Source organism: Oncorhynchus keta, chromosome 20 (assembly GCF_023373465.1).
Source record: "Oncorhynchus keta strain PuntledgeMale-10-30-2019 chromosome 20, Oket_V2, whole genome shotgun sequence".
Taxonomy (NCBI): Eukaryota; Metazoa; Chordata; class Actinopteri; order Salmoniformes; family Salmonidae; genus Oncorhynchus; species Oncorhynchus keta.
The window spans coordinates 27,568,020-27,588,040 of record NC_068440.1 but is presented as its reverse complement, the minus strand read 5'-3'; the positions used below and the strand labels follow the sequence as shown (position 1 = coordinate 27,588,040).

Here is a 20,021-nt window from a genome sequence, read left to right as displayed (position 1 = left end):
GACATTTGCTCAGTACATTGTTTTCATTGAGGAAATGTACGAGTCTGCTGTTAATAATAATGCAGAGGATTTTCCCAAGGTTACTGTTGACACATATTCCACGGTAGTTATTGGGGTCAAATTTGTCTCCACTTTTGTGGATTGGGGTGATCAGTCCTTGGTTCCAAATATTGGGGAAGATGCCAGAGCTAAGTATGATGTTAAAGAGTTTTAGTATAGCCAATTGGAATTTGTTGTCTGTATATTTGATCATTTCATTGAGGATACCATCGACACCACAGGCCTTTTTGGGTTGGAGGGTTTTTATTTTGTCCTGTAACTCATTCAATGTAATTGGAGAATCCAGTGGGTTCTGGTAGTCTTTAACAGTTGATTCTAAGATTTGTATTTGATCATGTATATGTTTTTGCCCTGTATTCTTTGTTATAGAGCCAAAAAGATTGGAGAAGTGGTTTACCCATACATCTCCATTTTGGATAGATAATTCTTTGTGTTGTTTGTTTAGTGTTTTCCAATTTTCCCAGAAGTGGTTAGAGTCTATGGATTCTTCAATTACATTGAGCTGATTTCTGACATGCTGTTCCTTCTTTTTCCGTAGTGTATTTCTGTATTGTTTTAGTGATTCACCATAGTGAAGGCGTAGACACAGGTTTTCCGGGTCTCTATGTTTTTGGTTGGACAGGTTTCTCAATTTCTTTCTTAGATTTTTGCATTCTTCATCAAACCATTTGTCATTATTGTTAATTTTCTTCGGTTTTCTATTTGAGATTTTTAGATTTGATAGGGAAGCTGAGAGGTCAAATATACTGTTAAGATTTTCTACTGCCAAGTTTACACCTTCACTATTACAGTGGAACGTTTTACCCAGGAAATTGTCTAAAAGGGATTGAATTTGTTGTTGCCTAATTGTTTTTGGTAGGTTTCCAAACTGCATTCCTTCCATCTATAGCATTTCTTAATGTTACTCAGTTCCTTTGGCTTTGATGCCTCATGATTGAGTATTGCTCTGTTTAAGTAGACTGTGATTTTGCTGTGGTCTGATAGGGGTGTCAGTGGGCTGACTGTGAACGCTCTGAGAGATTCTGGGTTGAGGTCAGTGATAAAGTAGTCTACAGTACTACTGCCAAGAGATGAGCTATAGGTGTACCTACCATAGGAGTCCCCTCGAAGCCTACCGTTGACTATGTACATACCCAGCGTGCGACAGAGCTGCAGGAGTTGTGACCCGTTTTTGTTGGTTATGTTGTCATAGTTGTGCCTAGGGGGGCATATGTGGGAGGGGATGCTGTCACCTCCAGGCAGATGTTTGTCCCCCTGTGTGCTGAGGGTGTCAGGTTCTTGTCCGGTTCTGGCATTTAGGTCGCCACAGACTAGTACATGTCCCTGGGCCTGGAAATGATTGATTTCGCCCTCCAGGATGGAGAAGCTGTCTTCATTAAAATATGGGGATTCTAGTGGGGGGATATAGGTAGCACACAGGAGGACATTTTTCTCTGTTAGGATCATTTCCTTTTGAATTTCTAGCCAAATGTAGAATGTTCCTGTTTTGATTAATTTAATGGAGTGAGTTAGGTCTGCTCTATACCAAATTAGCATACCCCCTGAGTCCCTTCCCTGTTTCACACCTGGTAGTTTGGTGGATGGGACTACCAGCTCTCTGTAACCTAGAGGGCAACCAGTGGGTCTGTCTCCTCTATACCAGGTTTCTTGCAGGATGACAATGTCTGTGTTACCGATTTCTTTGGTGAAGTCCGGGTTTCTGCTCTTTAGGCCAAAGGCAGATGACCTCAGGCCTTGGATATTCCAGGATAATATAGTGAAGGCTTTTGTTCCATAGAGTGTCCAATGTTGTTGGTCGTGGTTTGGCCTCAGGCCAGTAAGTGTGAGCAGAGCCTGCTGAGCATCTGGTACATGCCATTGGCTTGGGCGAGTGTGAGAGTGGGGGTTGGGACTGTTTGCCCGCTCACTACCTGGGCGTATGTGTGGCTTCCATGTTGAGGCCCTCTTTGCGGGGGTGGGGTGCATGGGGTGGGCAGGAGTGGCATAGGTCTGATCTGAGGGGGCCTAAATGGGGTGTGGACATGGTTGATGTGGGGGTGTTGATTGGTTGGGGTGGGGGTGTGGATGTGTCTGGGTGTGCTGTGGTCTGGATGTAATTCCTCTTGGCGTGGGTCCTCTATGTGTAGGTCCAGGGGGGGTCCTGCAAGTCTGGGAGGGTGTCTCGCTGGTCTGGGTGGGGTGTCTATTGATCTGTTGCTCCTGTGTGAAGTGTTGGGGATACGTTTGAGAGCGATGTCCTTTAGAGTCCTGGCAAAGGTGGGCACTGCTGCCTTGTAGAGGTGGACCTGGTCATAGAGGCTGTTCAAGTCCAGGGTGGAGTGGTGGGCCAGGAAAACATTTGGTTTTGAGGCACAGTCACGGGAAATACTTGCGTTTACCCGCTGTATTGTGGCAGGGTGGAAGTCTTTTTGTGGTAGCAGGGTGGAGATAACCACTTGTGCGTTGGGGAAAGTAGAAGAAGCCTTTTCAATCACTCCCTTCAGTGCTGTGGCCACCCTTTCCTGCTGTGCTCTCAGGTCGTTTGTGCCTGTGTGTATTATTATGTGGCTGGGTGAAACTAGTTGGTCCTCAGACAGAAGGTCGAGGGCACGCTGGGTGTTTGGACACCAGAGCTTAGACACACTATGTTTGGGAAAAAGTTTTTTTTCTTCTATATATTTACCATTTGAGTCCATAAGTAGTACAATCTGTGTCTTGTGTTTGTCCTCAGTGGGTGTGAGGGGGTTGTCAGAAGGGCTATCAGGGTGGCTGACAGGGGGGGTGCTCAGAGGGGGTGAGAGCCGCTGGGCTTGTGGTTCTTCATTTGTCTGTTCTGCTGTGATGTCGTCTCTATGGTCAGGGTCTGGTGTGGACTGTTCTGCTGTGGTGTCGAGACTTTTTGTCAGGTGCTGAGGTGGGCTGTTCTGCTGGCTTCTCTGTGGGGGTGGCCACCTCTCTAGTGGGTTGTTCTCTGTCACACGCCGTCCCCTCAACCTCTCCTCCGTCCCCTCACCCTCTCCTCCATCCCCCTCAACCTCTCCTCCACCAGCAGTATGATCCTCTCCTCTAATGCTCTGTTCTTCTCCTGATTCTGCTCTTTCTCCTGTTGAAGTTGTCTCACCACAGTCCAGAGTGCAGATATATCTCTGTCCACCTCCAGCTCTCCGGGTCTGGTTAAGGGGGTGTTGTTGTGCTGGACTGTTGTCTGGGTCTGTGCTGACTGAAGTGTAATCACCTGCTGTTCCAGCTCCACCTGCCTTATCTCCAGCTGGGTGAATTTGTCCTTCATTTCAATGAGGGAGTGGTAGTCTGTGCTGGGAGGTTGACTCTCCGCTGGGGGTTGCTTGTCTGTGGTGTTACGTAATGAAGAGGTCTGGTCTGACCCGCTCGGGGTGGGGGTATCTTTATCAAGGAAGAGCTTCTCCTGTTGGGCTAATTCTTTGATTAGGTGAAAGTCCAGCTGAAACTGTTTGGGGTTACTCTGTACCATTACTGTTCCGGACTTATAGATATTTATATTACTTGACTCAGAGTCCTCGTTATCAAGTATTCTGAGTTTCCACCCCTCGTTAACCCCCGCTCTCTTAACAGAGGGGTAGTGTGCTAATATAGCACTGTGCCATGCCAGGGGATGGTTTGTGTGGAAGATAAGGTTGCTGATGTTCCCATTTTTGTAATAGTCAGCAAAAAGTGTCTCTTGATTTTCCATAAGGAGCTTCATTTTGTAATCTTTTCTTGCCTTATCATTCTTTACATGCAAAGGGTACTGTATTTTAATTACCTCTAAAACAGCGGGAGGGAGCTTCTAAGGCCTCTCCATTTGGTTGGGGTAGACTGTGTGACTCTCCTGCCATTGTTGGGCTAATGGGCTTTGACACCTCTCACTTGACACGTCAGTGCTAGTTGAAGCTGTATCAATCAGGCTTGGCAGAATTATGTTAGAATTCAGTCCTTATAAAGTAATGTTGTGTATTTTTCTTCTTGGCTTTTGGAAATAAGATATAGTTTCAGACTAAACATTACTCACTCAGTTCCAGGTTGGATGGTGTTTTCAGGTTTCTGTTGTTTTCCAGAGAATTTGCTGTATAGAGTAAAAATCCTTGGTAGTTGTGAACCTTCCAGGTTATTCCGTAATTCCGTCCAAAATCAGGTTGTAGGTTTTAAGTTTTGATTTGAAGTAGGGGTTATGTTGTGGAGGGTAGAATCCAGTATGTGTTCCAGACAAAAAATCCAAGTTTATCTAACTCTTAATCTATCTTTTTTTAAAGAAAATGCTGAAAAATGCAGGAGCTCATCTGATCCTGACCTCTGCGCTCTCTGGCTCTGAATGTCCTTGAGTGGCCCAGTCGGAGCCCAGACTTGTACCCGATCGAATATCTCTGGAGAGACCTAAAAATAGCAGTGCAGCGACGCTCACCATCCAACCTGACAGAGCTTAAGAGTTTCTACAGAAAAGAATGGGAGAAACTCCCCAAATACAGGTGTGCCAAGCTTGAGACACAAGGCTGTAATCGTTGCCAAAGGTGCTTAAAGGCCAAAGTACTGATTAAAGGGTCTGAATACTTATGTAAAGGTGATATTTAATTGTAGTTGCTTGTAGTTGATCAACCAAACCGTTTTGTTAAATATTTTGTTTAGTTTTTCTTGTTATTTGTCTCATTATCCAGAATGAGATCGTGATGTTATATGAGTTTGTTGGGAGTGTTTTGGAGCATTTCATACTTTAGACACATGTTCATAGTGTATTGTAGTCAATGGCAAGTGATGTCTCAGCAAAGTGTGACAACCAATTTTCTCTGTAACACAACCAAATATACAGTGCCTTGCGAAAGTATTCGCCCCCCTTGAACTTTGCGACCCTTTGCCACATTTCAGGCTTCAAACATAAATATATAAAACTGTATTTCTTTGTGAAGAATCAACAACAAGTGGGACACAATCATGAAGTGGAACGACATTTATTGGATATTTCAAACTTTTTTAACAAATCAAAAACTGAAAAATTGGGCGTGCAAAATTATTCAGCCCCTTTACTTTCAGTGCAGCAAACTCTCTCCAGAAGTTCAGTGAAGATCTCTGAATGATCCAATGTTGACCTAAATGACTAATGATGATAAATACAATCCACCTGTGTGTAATCAAGTCTCCGTATAAATGCACCTGCACTGTGATAGTCTCAGAGGTTCGTTAAAAGCACAGAGAGCATCATGAAGAACAAGGAACACACCAGGCAGGTCTGAGATACTGTTGTGAAGAAGTTTAAATCCGGATTTGGATACAAAAAGATTTCCCAAGCTTTAAACATCCCAAGGAGCACTGTGCAAGCGATAATATTGAAATGGAAGGAGTATCAGACCACTGCAAATCTACCAAGACCTGGCCGTCCCTCTAAACTTTCAGCTCATACAAGGAGAAGACTGATCAGAGATGCAGCCAAGAGGCCCATGATCACTCTGGATGAACTGCAGAGATCTACAGCTGAGGTGGGAGACTCTGTCCATAGGACAACAATCAGTCGCATATTGCACAAATCTGGCCTTTATGGAAGAGTGGCAAGAAGAAAGCCATTTCTTAAAGATATCCATAAAAAGTGTTCTTTAAAGTTTGCCACAAGCCACCTGGGAGACACACCAAACATGTGGAAGAAGGTGTTCTGGTCAGATGAAACCAAAATTGAACTTTTTGTCAACAATGTAAAACGTTATGTTTGGCGTAAAAGCAACACAGCTCATCACCCTGAACACACCATCCCCACTGTCAAACATGGTGGTGGCAGCATCATGGTTTGGGCCTGCTTTTCTTCAGCAGGGACAGGGAAGATGGTTAAAATTGATGGGAAGATGGATGGAGCCAAATACAGGACCATTCTGGAAGAAAACCTGATGGAGTCTGCAAAAGACCTGAGACTGGGACGGAGATGTGTCTTCCAACAAGACAATGATCCAAAACATAAAGCAAAATCTACAATGGAATGGTTCAAAAATAAACATATCCAGGTGTTAGAATGGCCAAGTCAAAGTCCAGACCTGAATCCAATCGAGAATCTGTGGAAAGAACTGAAAACTGCTGTTCACAAATGCTCTCCATCCAACCTCACTGAGCTCGAGCTGTTTTGCAAGGAGGAATGGGAAAAAAATTCAGTCTCTCGATGTGCAAAACTGATAGAGACATACCCCAAGCTACTTACAGCTGTAATCGCAGCAAAAGGTGGCGCTACAAAGTATTAACTTAAGGGGGCTGAATAATTTTGCACACCCAATTTTTCAGTTTTTGATTTGTTAAAAAAGTTTGAAATATCCAATAAATGTCGTTCCACTTCATGATTGTGTCCCACTTGTTGTTGATTCTTCACAAAAAAATACAGTTTTATATCTTTATGTTTGAAGCCTGAAATGTGGCAAAAGGTTGCAAAGTTCAATTGGGCCGAATACTTTCGCAAAGGGCACTGTATATATAAAATCCTGTTTGGGGGATCAACTACAAGCACAGAAAGAGTAAGGCCACATATAAAAATGGGTCAACTTCCCTTTTAATTGGTTTCTATACAGACAGATATTCAGGGAAACAAAGTCACATTGATGAGTCAAGTCACAGGTCGGGAATAAGCCTAGTCTACCAATGCCACGTTCAAAACAACTGGGGTCAAATCATGACGCCAGTGACCTTCAGGTCGGAAAGTCAAAGCTCTAGAAAGAGGCACTCGTTCTGGAGTTGGATGAGCGTTCAAAGGGAATTTTCCCCAGTCGGAGCAAGTTCTTCCCCCCGAGTTCTCAGTTGTTTTGAACACACTGAAGTCAGAGATTTCAGAGTTCTCAGTTGTTTTGAACACACTGAAGTCAGAGATTTCAGAGTTCTCAGTTGTTTTGAACACACTGAAGTCAGAGATTTCAGAGTTCTCAGTTGTTTTGAACACACTGAAGTCAGAGATTTCAGAGTTCTCAGTTGTTTTTAACACACTGAAGTCAGAGATTTCAGAGTTCCCAGTTGTTTTGAACGCAGCATAAGCGACATGCGAGTGAAGAGCAAAATCATCCACTTGTTAAACTATATAACATGCTGTCAAAACGTTCTGATCAGTGTTTAACCTCTTCAGTTGACCCTCTACTTTTTCGAACATTCTGTTAAAAATCGCGCAACATTTCAGCGCCCTGCTACTCAGGCCAGGAATATAGTATATGCATATGATTAGTATGTGTGGATAGAAAACACTCAGACGTTTATAAAACTGGTTAAATCACGGCTGTGACTATAACAGAACGTGCGTTTCATCGAAAAGTGCAGGAAAATCTGATCATTGAAAATGGAAATAAATATCCTTGCGCTACTTCCAGGAATTGTTCAAAGTGAACCGAATTACATGAGGCCGAGGTTGCAGTGCCTACAGCTTCCACACGATGTCTAGAGTCTTGTCATTTGATTCAGCTTTGATTCTTGGTCAAACCGAATCAAGGGAACCGATTCCCTCCGGTCTCCGACCGGATGTTTTGGTCGAGCTCTCTCCAGACATTTTTTCGAGACGGACAGCTATAGAATTTACATCGCCTCCTGATGAATTTTATCGCTTATTAACGTGTACTAATACCTAAAGTTGCATTTACAAAAGTATTTCAAAGTGTTTTGTGAAAGTTTATTGTCGACTTTTTGAATTTAAAAAAATGACGTTACGTTATGAAACGCTATTTTTTTCCGTTTATCACACAGTCTTCATAGATCGATATCTAGGCTATATATGGACCGATTTAATCGAAAAAAAGACCCAATAGTGATTATGGGACATCTAGGAGTGCCAAGAAAGAAGATGGTCAAAGGTAATGAATGTTTTATATTTTATTTGTGCGGTTTGTGTAGCGACGACTATGCTAATTATTTTGTTTACGTCCCCTGCGGGTCTTTTGGGGTGTTACATGCTATCAGATTATAGCTTCTCATGCTTTCGCCGAAAAGCATTTTAAAAATCTGACTTGTTGCCTGGATTCACAACGAGTGTAGCTTTAATTCAATACCCTGCATGTGTATTTTAATGAACGTTTGAGTTTTAACTAATACTATTAGCATTTAGCGTAGCACATTTGCATTTCCAGAGCTCTAGATGGGACGCCTGCGTGCCAGGTAGGAGCAAGAGGTTAATAATGAGCTAGTAACTTTCGGTTACTAGTCCAACGCTCTAACCACTAGGTTACCCTGCCGCCCCAGGGTGCAGAGTGCATGTTTAGATTTTTGACCTAGCACTACACATCTGATTTAAATAATGAATTCATCATCAAGATTTGATCATGTGAATCAGCTGTGCAAAAAACGAAACGTGGACCAAGGGAGGCCCCAGGGCCGAGTTTGGGAAGACCCTGGCTTAAGAAAACAGTACATGTGGTGGGTGAAGTCACATGCATTGCAAAGTTAAGAACTGCCAGGAGGATAGTCGCTACCTATCAACGATCAAGAACATTGGGGTGTAGTGCGCGCCAATTCTGCCTCAGCATTACGGCTACATTTCATACCAAGCCGTAGGCAGCACTTCACCGCAGTCATCACTAGGTCGGTTCGCGGAAATAGAAGTTTAGGCTTTGATACCAGCAACACTTTTCAGATATAAAGAAAAGGTGGAAAAATGTTGCCGCGATGTTACAGTTGGCAAAAAAGCGTATTGGTTTGAAAGGTGTGTATATGGGAACGAAGGAGAAACAGCAGGGAGAGAGAGAGGAAGATACGGAGGGTGTAAGAGAAGACAGATAAGAAGAAGATAAAGAATATAATGAAATGGTTAGAAGGTAAAAACAGGGGACTTTGGAAAGGAAAGAAATATGGTAAAGATGGGACAGAGGAGAGGCAGAAATAGAACGTGGGATACAAGAGAACAAGCTAAAGTAAATGCACTGACTTTACAAAACATTAAGAACACCTGTTCTTTCCATGACAGACTGACCAGGTGTATCCAGGTGAAAGCTATGAACTCGGCTGTTAAATTCACTTCAAATCAGTGTAGATGAAGGGGAGGAGACAGGTTAAAGAAGGATTGTTAAGGATTGTGTGCCATTCAAAAATGTAAGTGCCTTTGAACGAGGTATGGTAGTAGGTGCCAGGCACACCGTTTTGTGTCAAGAACGGCAACGCTGCTGGGTTTTTCACGCTCAACAGTTTCCCACGTGTATCAAGAATGATCCACCACCAAAAAGACATCCAGCCAACTGTGGGAAGCATTGGAGTCAACATGGCATGGGCTTTCCACAGAGTCCATGCCCTGATGAATTGAGGCTGTTCTGAGGGCAAAAGGGGGGGTGCAATTCAATATTAGGAAGGTGTTCTTAATGTTTGGTTTACTCAGTGTACGTGGAAAAAGGATTGGCAGTGGAGGACAGAAACAGACATAAAAAACAGCAATAAAAGAGGACTAGGTTACAGAACTTAGCAGAGTGTGTGTGTATATGAACTCACGTTGCGTGGCTCCTCGGGGGGGTGCTCCAGTCCGTCGGGGGGGCTCATGCTTCGCGAGGAGGGCTGGATGCAGACCACCTCTCTCTCCCAGCCTGCACCAGGGGTCGGGGGGGTGGCTGGAGGGGCGCATGCACCAGGGGCCTCGGGAGGGGCGGGGCATCTGCTCAGGGGACAGGGCACCGTCTGCCCCGTCTGGAGAAAACACAACAGCCACACAGAAAACAGGAGGTGTCACCACTGAAAACGAGCAGGATCGATGTCTCTTTAGCTGGGAGAGAGGGAGATGTGGCTGGGGTTCAACAGACCTATGGGAGGAGGAGAATGTAACAGGTTGACAGTGAGAGAAGATACAGCGAAAAGAGAAGGGGAGATCGAGAGAGACAGTAAGACAACAAACAACAAAAAAATGTAGAAACCCTTAGACAAACACAGATATTGTAGATTGTAGATAGCTAGAGTGATGTAGAGATGCCTGTTGAGATGACAGCCAAAGAGACAGACAGATAGATGGGGGCAGAGGGTTTCACCTCGAGTATTGTCGGTGGAGTAGGGGTTCCCGTACTGCAATTCTGCAGGTCTCTGGGGTACCAGGGGGGGTGGGGAGGGGTCCTGGGGGTAGGGCAGGGGGTAGCGTAGCAACACAGGCTGTTTGACCTCTGACCCCTGACCCTCAGCCTCCTGCTCCCTCTGTCGGTCCTGACACTGATGCAGCTCCTGGCACGGGGACAAGGAGACGGCCACTGAGAACAACTTCAATAATTTGAAACAAATATCAGCACCGAATAAAACCAGGAAATCCATTTCATTCATACAGCTGGATTTAAAAAAACAATGCAATGGGGCATGGTTTCAGCTTGACATTACTCTACTTTTAAAGTCTGAAAATATTTGACAAACTTACATTTATGAGTGAAATGTCCCTTTAGGCTGGGCCACAATCTTAGATATACAGAAAATGCATGTCTGTATGTATAACTGTAGCTATGTATTTAAGTGATAATGCCACAGAAGCCGTGGTTTGGAGGATATATTGTCATGGGTGTTGTCTTGGGCCAGCAAACTGTGCCAATAGTTTGAGCTCCATTTTTATGGAATGCTCTGCCTACCCATGTGAGAGACGCAAACTCGGTCTCAACCTTTAAGTCTTTACTGAAGACTCAACTCTTCAGTGGGTCATATGATTGAGTGGAGTCTGGCCCAGGAGTGTGAAGGTGAACGGAAAGGCTCTGGAGCAACGAACTACCCTTGCTGTCTATGCCTGGCCTGGTTCCCCTCTTTCCACTGGGATTCTCTGCCTCTAACCCTATTACAGGGGCTGAGTCACTGGCTTACTGGTGCTCTTTCATGCCGTCCCCAGGAGGGGTGCGTCCGAGGTGGTCCTTCCGTAGCTCAGTTGGTAGAGCATGGCGCTTGTAACGCCAGGGTAGTGGGTTCGATCCCCGGGACCACCCATACGTAGAATGTATGCACACATGACTGTAAGTCGCTTTGGATAAAAGCGTCTGCTAAATGGCATATATTACTTGAGTGGGTTGAGTCACTGATGTGATCATCCCGTCTGGGTTGGCGCCCCTCCTTGGGTTGTGCCGTAGCGGAGATCTTTGTGGGCTATACTCGGCCTTGTCTCAGGATGGTAAGTTGGTGGTTGAAGACATCCCTCTAGTGGTGTGGGGGCTGTGCTTTGGCAAAGTGGGTGGGGTTATGTCGTTCCTGTTTGGCCCTGTCCGGGGGTATCATTGGATGGGGCCACAGTGTCTCTTGACCCCTCCTGTCTCAGCCTCCAGTATTTATGCTGCAGTAGTTTGTGTCGGGGGCTAGGGTCAGTTAGTTATATCTGGAGTACTTCTCCTGTCTTATCCGGTGTCCTGTGTGAATTTAAGTATGCTCTCTCTAATTCTCTCTTTCTTTCTCTCTCTCTCTCGGACCTGAGCCCTAGGACCATGCCTCAGGACTACCTGGCATGATGACTCCTTGCTGTCCCCAGTCCACCTGGCCGTGCTGCTGCTCCAGTTTCAACTGTTCTGCCTGTTATTATTATTATTTGACCATGCTGGATATTTATGAACATTTGAACATCTTGGCCATGTTCTGTTATAATCTCCACCCGGCACAGTCAGAAGAGGACTGGCCACCCCTCATAGCCTGGGTCCTCTCTAGGTTTCTTCCTAGGTTTTGGCCTTTCTAGGGTGTTTTTCCTAGCCACCATGCTGCTACACCTGCATTGCTTGCTGTTTGGGGTTTTAGGCTGGGTTTCTGTACAGCACTTTGAGATATCAGCTGATGTACGAAGGACTATATAAATACATTTGATTTGATTTGAATATATCCTCCAAACCAAGGCTTCGAGGGCATTATCACTTTTATCATCATATTAAAATAATGATTGACATATTTTCATTAAAAACTATTTTGATTCATTTACTCATCCTTCCACAAGGATATAGCCCTGAGGTTATATATATATATATATATATATATATATATAGACACCTCTCCTAGATCTGAAATACCCTTTCCTATACCTAGACACCTCTCCTAGATCTGAAATACCCTTTCCTATACCTAGACACCTCTCCTAGATCTGAAATTACCTTTCCTATACCTAGACACCTCTCCTAGATCTGAAATAACCTTTCCTATACCTAGACACCTCTCCTAGGTCTGAAATACCCTTTCCTATACCTAGACACCTCTCCTAGATCTGAAATACCCTTTCCTATACCTAGACACCTCTCCTAGATCTGAAATACCCTTTCCTATACCTAGACACCTCTCCTAGATCTGAAATACCCTTTCCTATACCTAGACACCTCTCCTAGATCTGAAATACCCTTTCCTATACCGAGACACCTCTCCTAGATCTGAAATACCCTTTCCTATACCTAGACACTTCTCCTAGATCTGAAATACACTTTCCTATACCTAGACACCTCTCCAAGATCTGAAATACCCTTTCCTATACCTAGATACCTCTCCTAGATCTGAAATACCCTTTCCTATACCTAGACACCTCTCCTAGATCTGAAATACCCTTTCCTATACCTAGACACCTCTCCTAGATCTGAAATACCCTTTCCTATACCTAGACACCTCTCCTAGATCTGAAATACCCTTTCCTATACCTAGACACCTCTCCTAGGTCTGAAATACCCTTTCCTATACCTAGACACCTCTCCTAGATCTGAAATACCCTTTCCTATACCTAGACACCTCTCCTAGATCTGAAATACCCTTTCCTATACCTAGACACCTCTCCTAGATCTGAAATACCCTTTCCTATACCTAGACACCTCTCCTAGATCTGAAATACCCTTTCCTATACCTAGACACCTCTCCTAGATCTGAAATACCCTTTCCTATACCGAGACACCTCTCCTAGATCTGAAATACCCTTTCCTATACCTAGACACTTCTCCTAGATCTGAAATACACTTTCCTATACCTAGACACCTCTCCAAGATCTGAAATACCCTTTCCTATACCTAGATACCTCTCCTAGATCTGAAATACCCTTTCCTATACCTAGACACCTCTCCTAGATCTGAAATACCCTTTCCTAGATCTGAAATGATCCATTGGAGCTTATGTACGATTAGGAGCAACTTCAGGGTTTTCTATCATAGAACACCAAACAGTTCTACCTGCAGTTCTATCTGAAGTCAACTGCTAGAATTATCTAGTCTTACTGTGAGAGGTGTCAAACACCAGCCCACATAGCTCTCGCATGCTTGTTGAAGGTGCTCGCCCCCCTCTTCCCTTTCTTTCTCCTTCCCACCTTTTTCTTCCTCCCTCTCTTGATGACTTCATTAGTGCAGGGCTATCCGGTCTAACATTTAAACGAGGGTGACCGCGGGGTGAAACAGACACGAAGGCTGGCATTTCCACCATTTAATGGTTAGTGTACTACGGCAGTACCGTACAGGGATGGGTGTATCATTAGTTGAATCTAGAAATTGGGGCAGAGGGAGGAAGCTATGTTGGGGTATCCAGTGCTTTGGTAGGCTTATAACAGCTAAACACTTGCAGGCTTCAGCAGTAGCTCTATGAAAGCATTTTATACCATCTCAAACATATGACAGCTCATAGGTCCAGTGTCCTGATGTTTTAACAGCTGTGTAAACTGTGTATTTCCTGAGGTCTTATGCTATGACAGCTGTATGAATGTTCATAGTACCTCCTTGAGTTGGTCCTTCTCTCTGAGGGCCTGAGCCAGACTCTCCTTCAGCTCTGTCACCTCTATGGCCCTCTCTGCCATCTGGATCTACACAGAGGAAACAGACCATCAGACAAACATCAGACAAACACTGTACCCATTGGCCACAAGGAACAGAGAACTTAGAGATGTATTCTTTAAGAACCCATTGTAAGTCATCCTGTATATACCGTCCCAGACATAACCTAGTCTAGTGCACTGGGGTAAATATAAATCAAGCAAAGTTTACATGGCTGTGTGTCTGGGTTCTTCTCAAACAACTACAAAGGCAGCTACTCTGCCTGACTCTCTCCGACTCCCCCTCTCCAATTCTCCACCGACTCTCTTCCCAACTCTCCCCTCCCTCCCCCCTCTTCAGCTCCTCCCGACTCTCCTTCCCTTCCTCTCTCCTTCCCGCCTCTCTCCAACTCTCCTTCACTCCCTCCCTCTCTCTCCCGCCGACTCCCTCAGACTCTCCCTCCCTCCCTCCGACTCTCCCTCCCTCCCTCCGACTCTCCCTCCGACTCTCCCTCCCTCCCTCCGACTCTCCCTCCAACCCTCCCTCGTCTGTCTTTTCCCCATTATCTCTTTCTACAGTATCTATCCCTTTCCCTCCTCCTCCATTTCTCTTTCTCTCCCTTGTTCTTGGTGAAGGGGGCTGCAATAGTGCAATTCTCTCCATTCCTCTCCTCCTCCTTTCTGTCATCTCCTCTTAACTCCTCGTATATCCTCCCCTCTTCCCTTCCCCTCCCTTCCCTTCCCCCTCCTCTCCTCCCCAGTGTGTGTGTGATGTAAACAGCTATAAAGCATGTGTATCTGTGTGTCTGGGGCTTGGGGTTATAACTGTGTGTATTTATCTCTATCTGGAGACATTATCGAGAGAGAGACTACTATTTACTGCACAGATAAACACACTCACTCCCAGAGATCAAGCACACACTCACTCCCAGAGATCAAGCACACACTCACTCCCAGAGATCAAGCACACACTCACTCACAGAGACCAAGCACACACTCACTCCCAGAGATCAAGCACACACTCACTCCCAGAGATCAAGCACACACTCACTCCCAGAGATCAAGCACACACTCACTCCCAGAGATCAAGCACACACTCACTCCCAGAGATCAAGCACACACTCACTCCCAGAGATCAAGCACACACTCACTCACAGAGATCAAGCACACACTCACTCCCAGAGATCAAGCACACACTCACTCACAGAGATCAAGCACACACTCACTCACAGAGATCAAGCACACACTCACTCACAGAGATCAAGCACACACTCACTCACAGAGATCAAGCACACACTCACTCACAGAGATCAAGCACACACTCACTCACAGAGATCAAGCACACACTCACTCACAGAGATCAAGCACACACTCACTCCCAGAGATCAAGCACACACTCACTCCCAGAGATCAAGCACACACTCACTCCCAGAGATCAAGCACACACTCACTCCCAGAGATCAAGCACACACTCACTCCCAGAGATCAAGCACACACTCACTCCCAGAGATCAAGCACACTCACAGAGCCAGAAAGGAAGGCATTTCACTGTACTTGTGCATTGAAACTGAAACACACACACACACTCTCACTGAGCGAAAAGTACACACTTAATCATGAGAAACACACACATTCAGTGTAGAGGACCGTGGTGATGAACGGTTAAAGAGTAACAACCAAGCTAACCTCACAGGGCTGACCTAGACACAACCTTATCAACCTGGCAAAGAGACTGGGTGTGTTTGTGTGCCAGAATGTGTGCGCCCATGTGTGTGTACAAATGTGGTTAAATGTGAGCATGATCGTGTGTGTGGATGACTCACCCTGAATCGCTCCTCCTCATTGGCCAGTCTCTGTTTGAGCGTTTCGTTGATAGCACACTGCTCCGCCCACTTCTCCTCCATCCTCGCCAGCTCCTCCTCCACTGAACGAGTCTGCTCTTTCTCTACCTCCTCCACACTCCTCCTCTCATCCACCTCTTCAGCACTCCTCCTCTCATTCTCCACCTCCACCCAACTCTCCATCTTCATGCTCATGAACTCACCTCCTACACTCCTGTCCTTCTTCCTCTCCTCTTCCACACTCCCCTCTTCTTTCCCTTCCTCTCCTCCACTCACTTCCCTCTCGTCCCCATTTCTCCCCTTCCACTCCTTCTCCCCTACTCTCATGGTTTCCATGCCTGAGAATGTATTGGTGTATGTGTGTTCCCTGTCTTTGTAACTGCGGTTAGGGACAGCAGGCCTCTCAGTGTCTCCTCTCAGCACAGCTGCAGCCAGATTGCCTGCAAACACACAGAAGTTAGAGGACTTAGTATTAAAGTGAAAAGTGTGAGTGTGTGTGTGTGTGTGTGTGTGTGTGTGTGTGTGTGTGTGTGTGTGTGTGTGTGTGTGTGTGTGTGTGTGTGTGTGTGTGTGTGTGTCAGTACCTGCTGTAGGTGACTCTGGACTGGGTGTCAGTGGCTCCTGTGTCGTCTCAGTAGCAGCGTTTCTCTTTGACTCCTACAGACATAAAGGGGAAATAAGTTGAGGAAGCCATTTCAGACCATTGAGATGTACCCCAATGATAAACTCCCAGTCATTAGATATAATGTTTCTGTTGCTGAATCAGGCTGGGGACATAGGAGACGGCTTTGCTGCTTATGAAATGGCACCCTATTCACTAACATTCACTACTTTTGACCAGAGCCCTAAGGGCCCTTATGAAATGTAGTGCACTATATAGGGAAGAGAGCCATATGGGCCCTGGTCAAAAGTAGTGCACTATATAGGGAACATATATGTATGGGCACTGGTCAAAAGTAGTGGACTATATATGGAAGCAACCTGTCAGTGGCCTTGGGTGTGTGCCACTAGATGGCGCTATGGTGTGGTGTAATACAGTACTGCAGACAGACAGACTCACCCCCTGGGCCTCGCTGAGCTTGGCCACCTGCCTGCGGAGTCGCTGACACTCCCTGTACTTCTCCTTGTAGTGCTCAGCGGCCATGTGGAGACGCAGCTTCAGCTCCTCCACTTCTCTCTGTAGCTCAGCCTCCGCCTCAGACACCACACACCCCCCCTCACTGGAGGTCCCCACACCCTGAGAAAGAGGGAGGGGGAGTAGTTCAACACAAATAAATCATTCAATACTGGAATTCTGTTAGTAAATTTGTCTGCAGCACACAGCAGTTGTACATTCCTCTTACATTTCTATTCTTAAAAACTAAGAAAGATCCATCTGTGGATATCTATGGTCTCCTTACCACTTCCTGTTGGGAGGTGGTCCTCATGCGGTCCAGCTGCGTCTCCATTCGCCGGCACTCGGCCTGGGCATCGGCCAGGCTGGCGCGGAGGGCGTCGACCTCCAGGCGGGCGCGGTACAGCTCGGTCATGGTGCGGTCGCGGGCACTCGCTGAGTCGCGGAGCTCTGACACCAACATGGCGGCCTGCTGGCGAGACGCCTGGAGCTGTTCCTCGGCCTGGCGAAGCTTCTCCCTCAGACGACCCATCTCAGCCTGGAGAGAGGGAGGGGCAGACAGGTTAATACACACATTTACACACAGGTGCTGCGAGGCCTGACACACAGTAACTGCTACCTCAGAAGGGCTATCTTAGCTTACATGTGTGTCTTTCTTTTCTATGTGACATCAGGGTCAACATTTCTAAATGGTTTGATATACATTTAAATATGATTTTCTTGCAGCTTCATGTGTAGTTACAGGAATAAGAGTCCAGGTAGGCACAATGAGACCTTAACTCGAGCAACAACAAAACATCTACATGTCATTAAAAAATGGCACATGAAACATGGACACGGCATGTCTGTTAGTGCTTTAGTCAACTTGCATTTCCTAAATTCCTGACACCCTTCTCAAAAACCCATTGATAAGAAGGTGAGATGGGAAACACAATCTAGTAAATGAATGGGTTAAGAATATAGAAATATAAAAATATATGAATGAGCAGTGACAGAGCAGCTAAGATGCCATTTGTATTTTATCTTTATTTAACTAGGCAAGTCAGTTAAGAACAAATTCTTATTTACAATGACAGCCTAGGAACAGTGGGTTAACTGCCTTGTTCAGAGGCAGAATGACAGATTTTTACAGTGTCAGCTCGGGTATTCGATCTAGTAACCTTTCGGTTACTGGCCCAACGCTCTAACTACTAGGCTACCTGCCACCCCAATAGATAGTGTAAGATACAGTATATACATATGAGATGAGTAATACGAGATATGTAAACATTCTTAAAGTGGCATTATTAAAGTGACTAGTGTTCTGTTTATTAAAGTGGCCAATGATATCAAGTCTGTAGGTAGGCAGCTGCCTCCCTGTTCTAGTGATGGCTGTTTAACAATCTGATGGCCTTGAGATAAAAGCTGTTTATCGATCTCTCAGTCCCAGCTTTGATGCATCTGTACTGACCTCCCCTTCTGGATGATAGTGGGGTGAACAGGCAGAGGCTCGGGTGGTTGTTGTCCTTGATCTTTTTTGCCTTCCTGTGACATCGGGTGTTGTAGGTGTCCTGGAGGGCAGGTAGTTTGCCCCCGGTGATGCTTTGTGCCGACTGCACCACCCTCTGGAAAGCCCTTCGGTTGGGGGCGGTGCAGTTGCCCTACCAGGCGGTGATGCAGCCGGACAGGATGCTCTCAATTGTGCACCAGTAAAAGTTAGTGAGGCTTTTCGGTGACAAGACACATTTTTAGGCTGGACCATTTCAGTTTGTCTGTGATATGTACACAGAGGAACTTAAAACCTTCCACCTTCTCCACTGATGTCCCGTTGATGTGGACAGGGGGGTTCTCCCTTTACCGTTTCCTGAAGTCCACGATCATCTCTTTTGTTTTGCTGACATTGAGTGTCCAATTCTGTCCAATTCTCTCAGATCTCCACAAGTGTCTTTGGGTAGTAGTGGTTTCTGGACCCCAGAACCCGTCTGGTGTGGGGTGGACCTACAGCACAACACTTGAGGCATCGGTTGAATGTTTCATTCCATTGCTATACACATAGACATGTGTAAGCTGGACACACCCACAGCACCCTATCAGGCTGATCAGGCAGGCCTTGGTAGCTGGAGAGCTGCTGGAAACACTGAAATTATATATTTACACGTGTGCTTCATTCCAGCTAGTTAGATGTGTAACCACTGACTAACTATAGTTAGGGCATATCTCTAGTCTAGCAATAGATACTGTTGTTTGGGCTGGATATCACCATTTAATAAGACTACCAATGATTAGCTAGGACATATCAGTCAGCTAACCATTTACAGTAACAGCAGTTCCTTAATAAGTAAATACACACTAATTATTATGCAGAAATTGAGATATTTTACCTTATCTTGGCACTGTGGCCCGGTATGGGCAGCTATTAATTCATGGAAGTGTGACCTCCTACTTTGAAAGGACAGGAAGTGTTGGCTGAGCACTTGACCAGGCACTGTAAAGTCCATGGAGATCAAGAGCACCTCCTCCCAGCTGCCCACTGCACTGAGGCTAGGTAACACGGTCACCACCGATAAATCCATGATTATCGAAAACTTCAACAAGCATTTCGCAACGGCTGGCCATGCATTCCTCCTGGCTACTCCAACCTCGGCCAACAGCTCCGCCCCCCCCGCAGCTACTCGCCCAAGCCTCTCCAGGTTCTCCTTTACCCAAATCCAGATAGCAGATGTTCTGAAAGAGCTGCAAAACCTGGACCCGTACAAATCAGCTGGGCTTGACAATCTGGACCCTCTATTTCTGAAACTATCCGCCGCCATTGTCGCAGCCCCTTTTACCAGCCTGTTCAACCTCTCTTTCATATCGTCTGAGATCCCCAAGGATTGGAAAGCTGCCGCAGTCATCCCCCTCTTCAAAGGGGGAGACACCCAGGACCCAAACTGTTACAGACCTATATCCACCCTGCCCTACCTATCTAAGGTCTTCGAAAGCCAAGTCAACAAACAGGTCACTGACCATCTCGAATCCCACCGTACCTTCTCCGCTATGCAATCTGGTTTCCGAGCCGGTAACGGGTGCACCTCAGACACGCTCAAGGTACTAAACGATATCATAACCGCAATCGATAAAAGACAGTACTGTGCAGCCGTCTTCATCGACCTGGCCAAGGCTTTCGACTCTGTCAATCACCATATTCTTATCGGCAGACTCAGTAGCCTCTGTTTTTCTAATGACTGCCTTGCCTGGTTCACCAACTACTTTGCAGACAGAGTTCAGTGTGTCAAATCGGAGGGCATGCTGTCCGGTCCTCTGGCAGTCTCTAGGGGGGTCCCACAGGGTTCAATTCTCGGGCCGACTCTTTTCTCTGTATATATCAATGATGTTGCTCTTGCTGCGGGCGATTCCCTGATCCACCTCT

The 20,021-nt window shown here is 45.8% G+C and overlaps 1 protein-coding gene and 1 long non-coding RNA gene across 3 annotated transcripts in view; both read right to left on the bottom strand.

Moving 5' to 3' along the window:
* The window catches only part of LOC118398987 (tax1-binding protein 1 homolog A-like), a 259,070-nt gene that overhangs the window by 195,951 nt on the left and 43,098 nt on the right, over positions 1–20,021 (bottom strand). The window contains 8 exon segments of the mRNA XM_052472525.1: positions 9,469–9,615; positions 9,617–9,660; positions 9,996–10,182; positions 13,643–13,729; positions 15,502–15,959; positions 16,104–16,176; positions 16,580–16,756; positions 16,920–17,171. Coding sequence (XP_052328485.1) covers positions 9,469–9,615; positions 9,617–9,660; positions 9,996–10,182; positions 13,643–13,729; positions 15,502–15,959; positions 16,104–16,176; positions 16,580–16,756; positions 16,920–17,171 — 1,425 coding nt within the window.
* LOC127909933 (uncharacterized) lies at positions 11,955–12,779 on the bottom strand. 2 transcript variants are annotated; one of them, XR_008072983.1, is made up of 3 exons: positions 12,639–12,779; positions 12,159–12,278; positions 11,955–12,038 (listed from the first exon to the last, which is right to left on the bottom strand). It is a non-coding gene; the product is annotated as an uncharacterized LOC127909933 (long non-coding RNA). The 2 variants fall into 2 exon arrangements; XR_008072982.1 differs by lacking the exon at positions 12,639–12,779 and adding an exon at positions 12,439–12,579.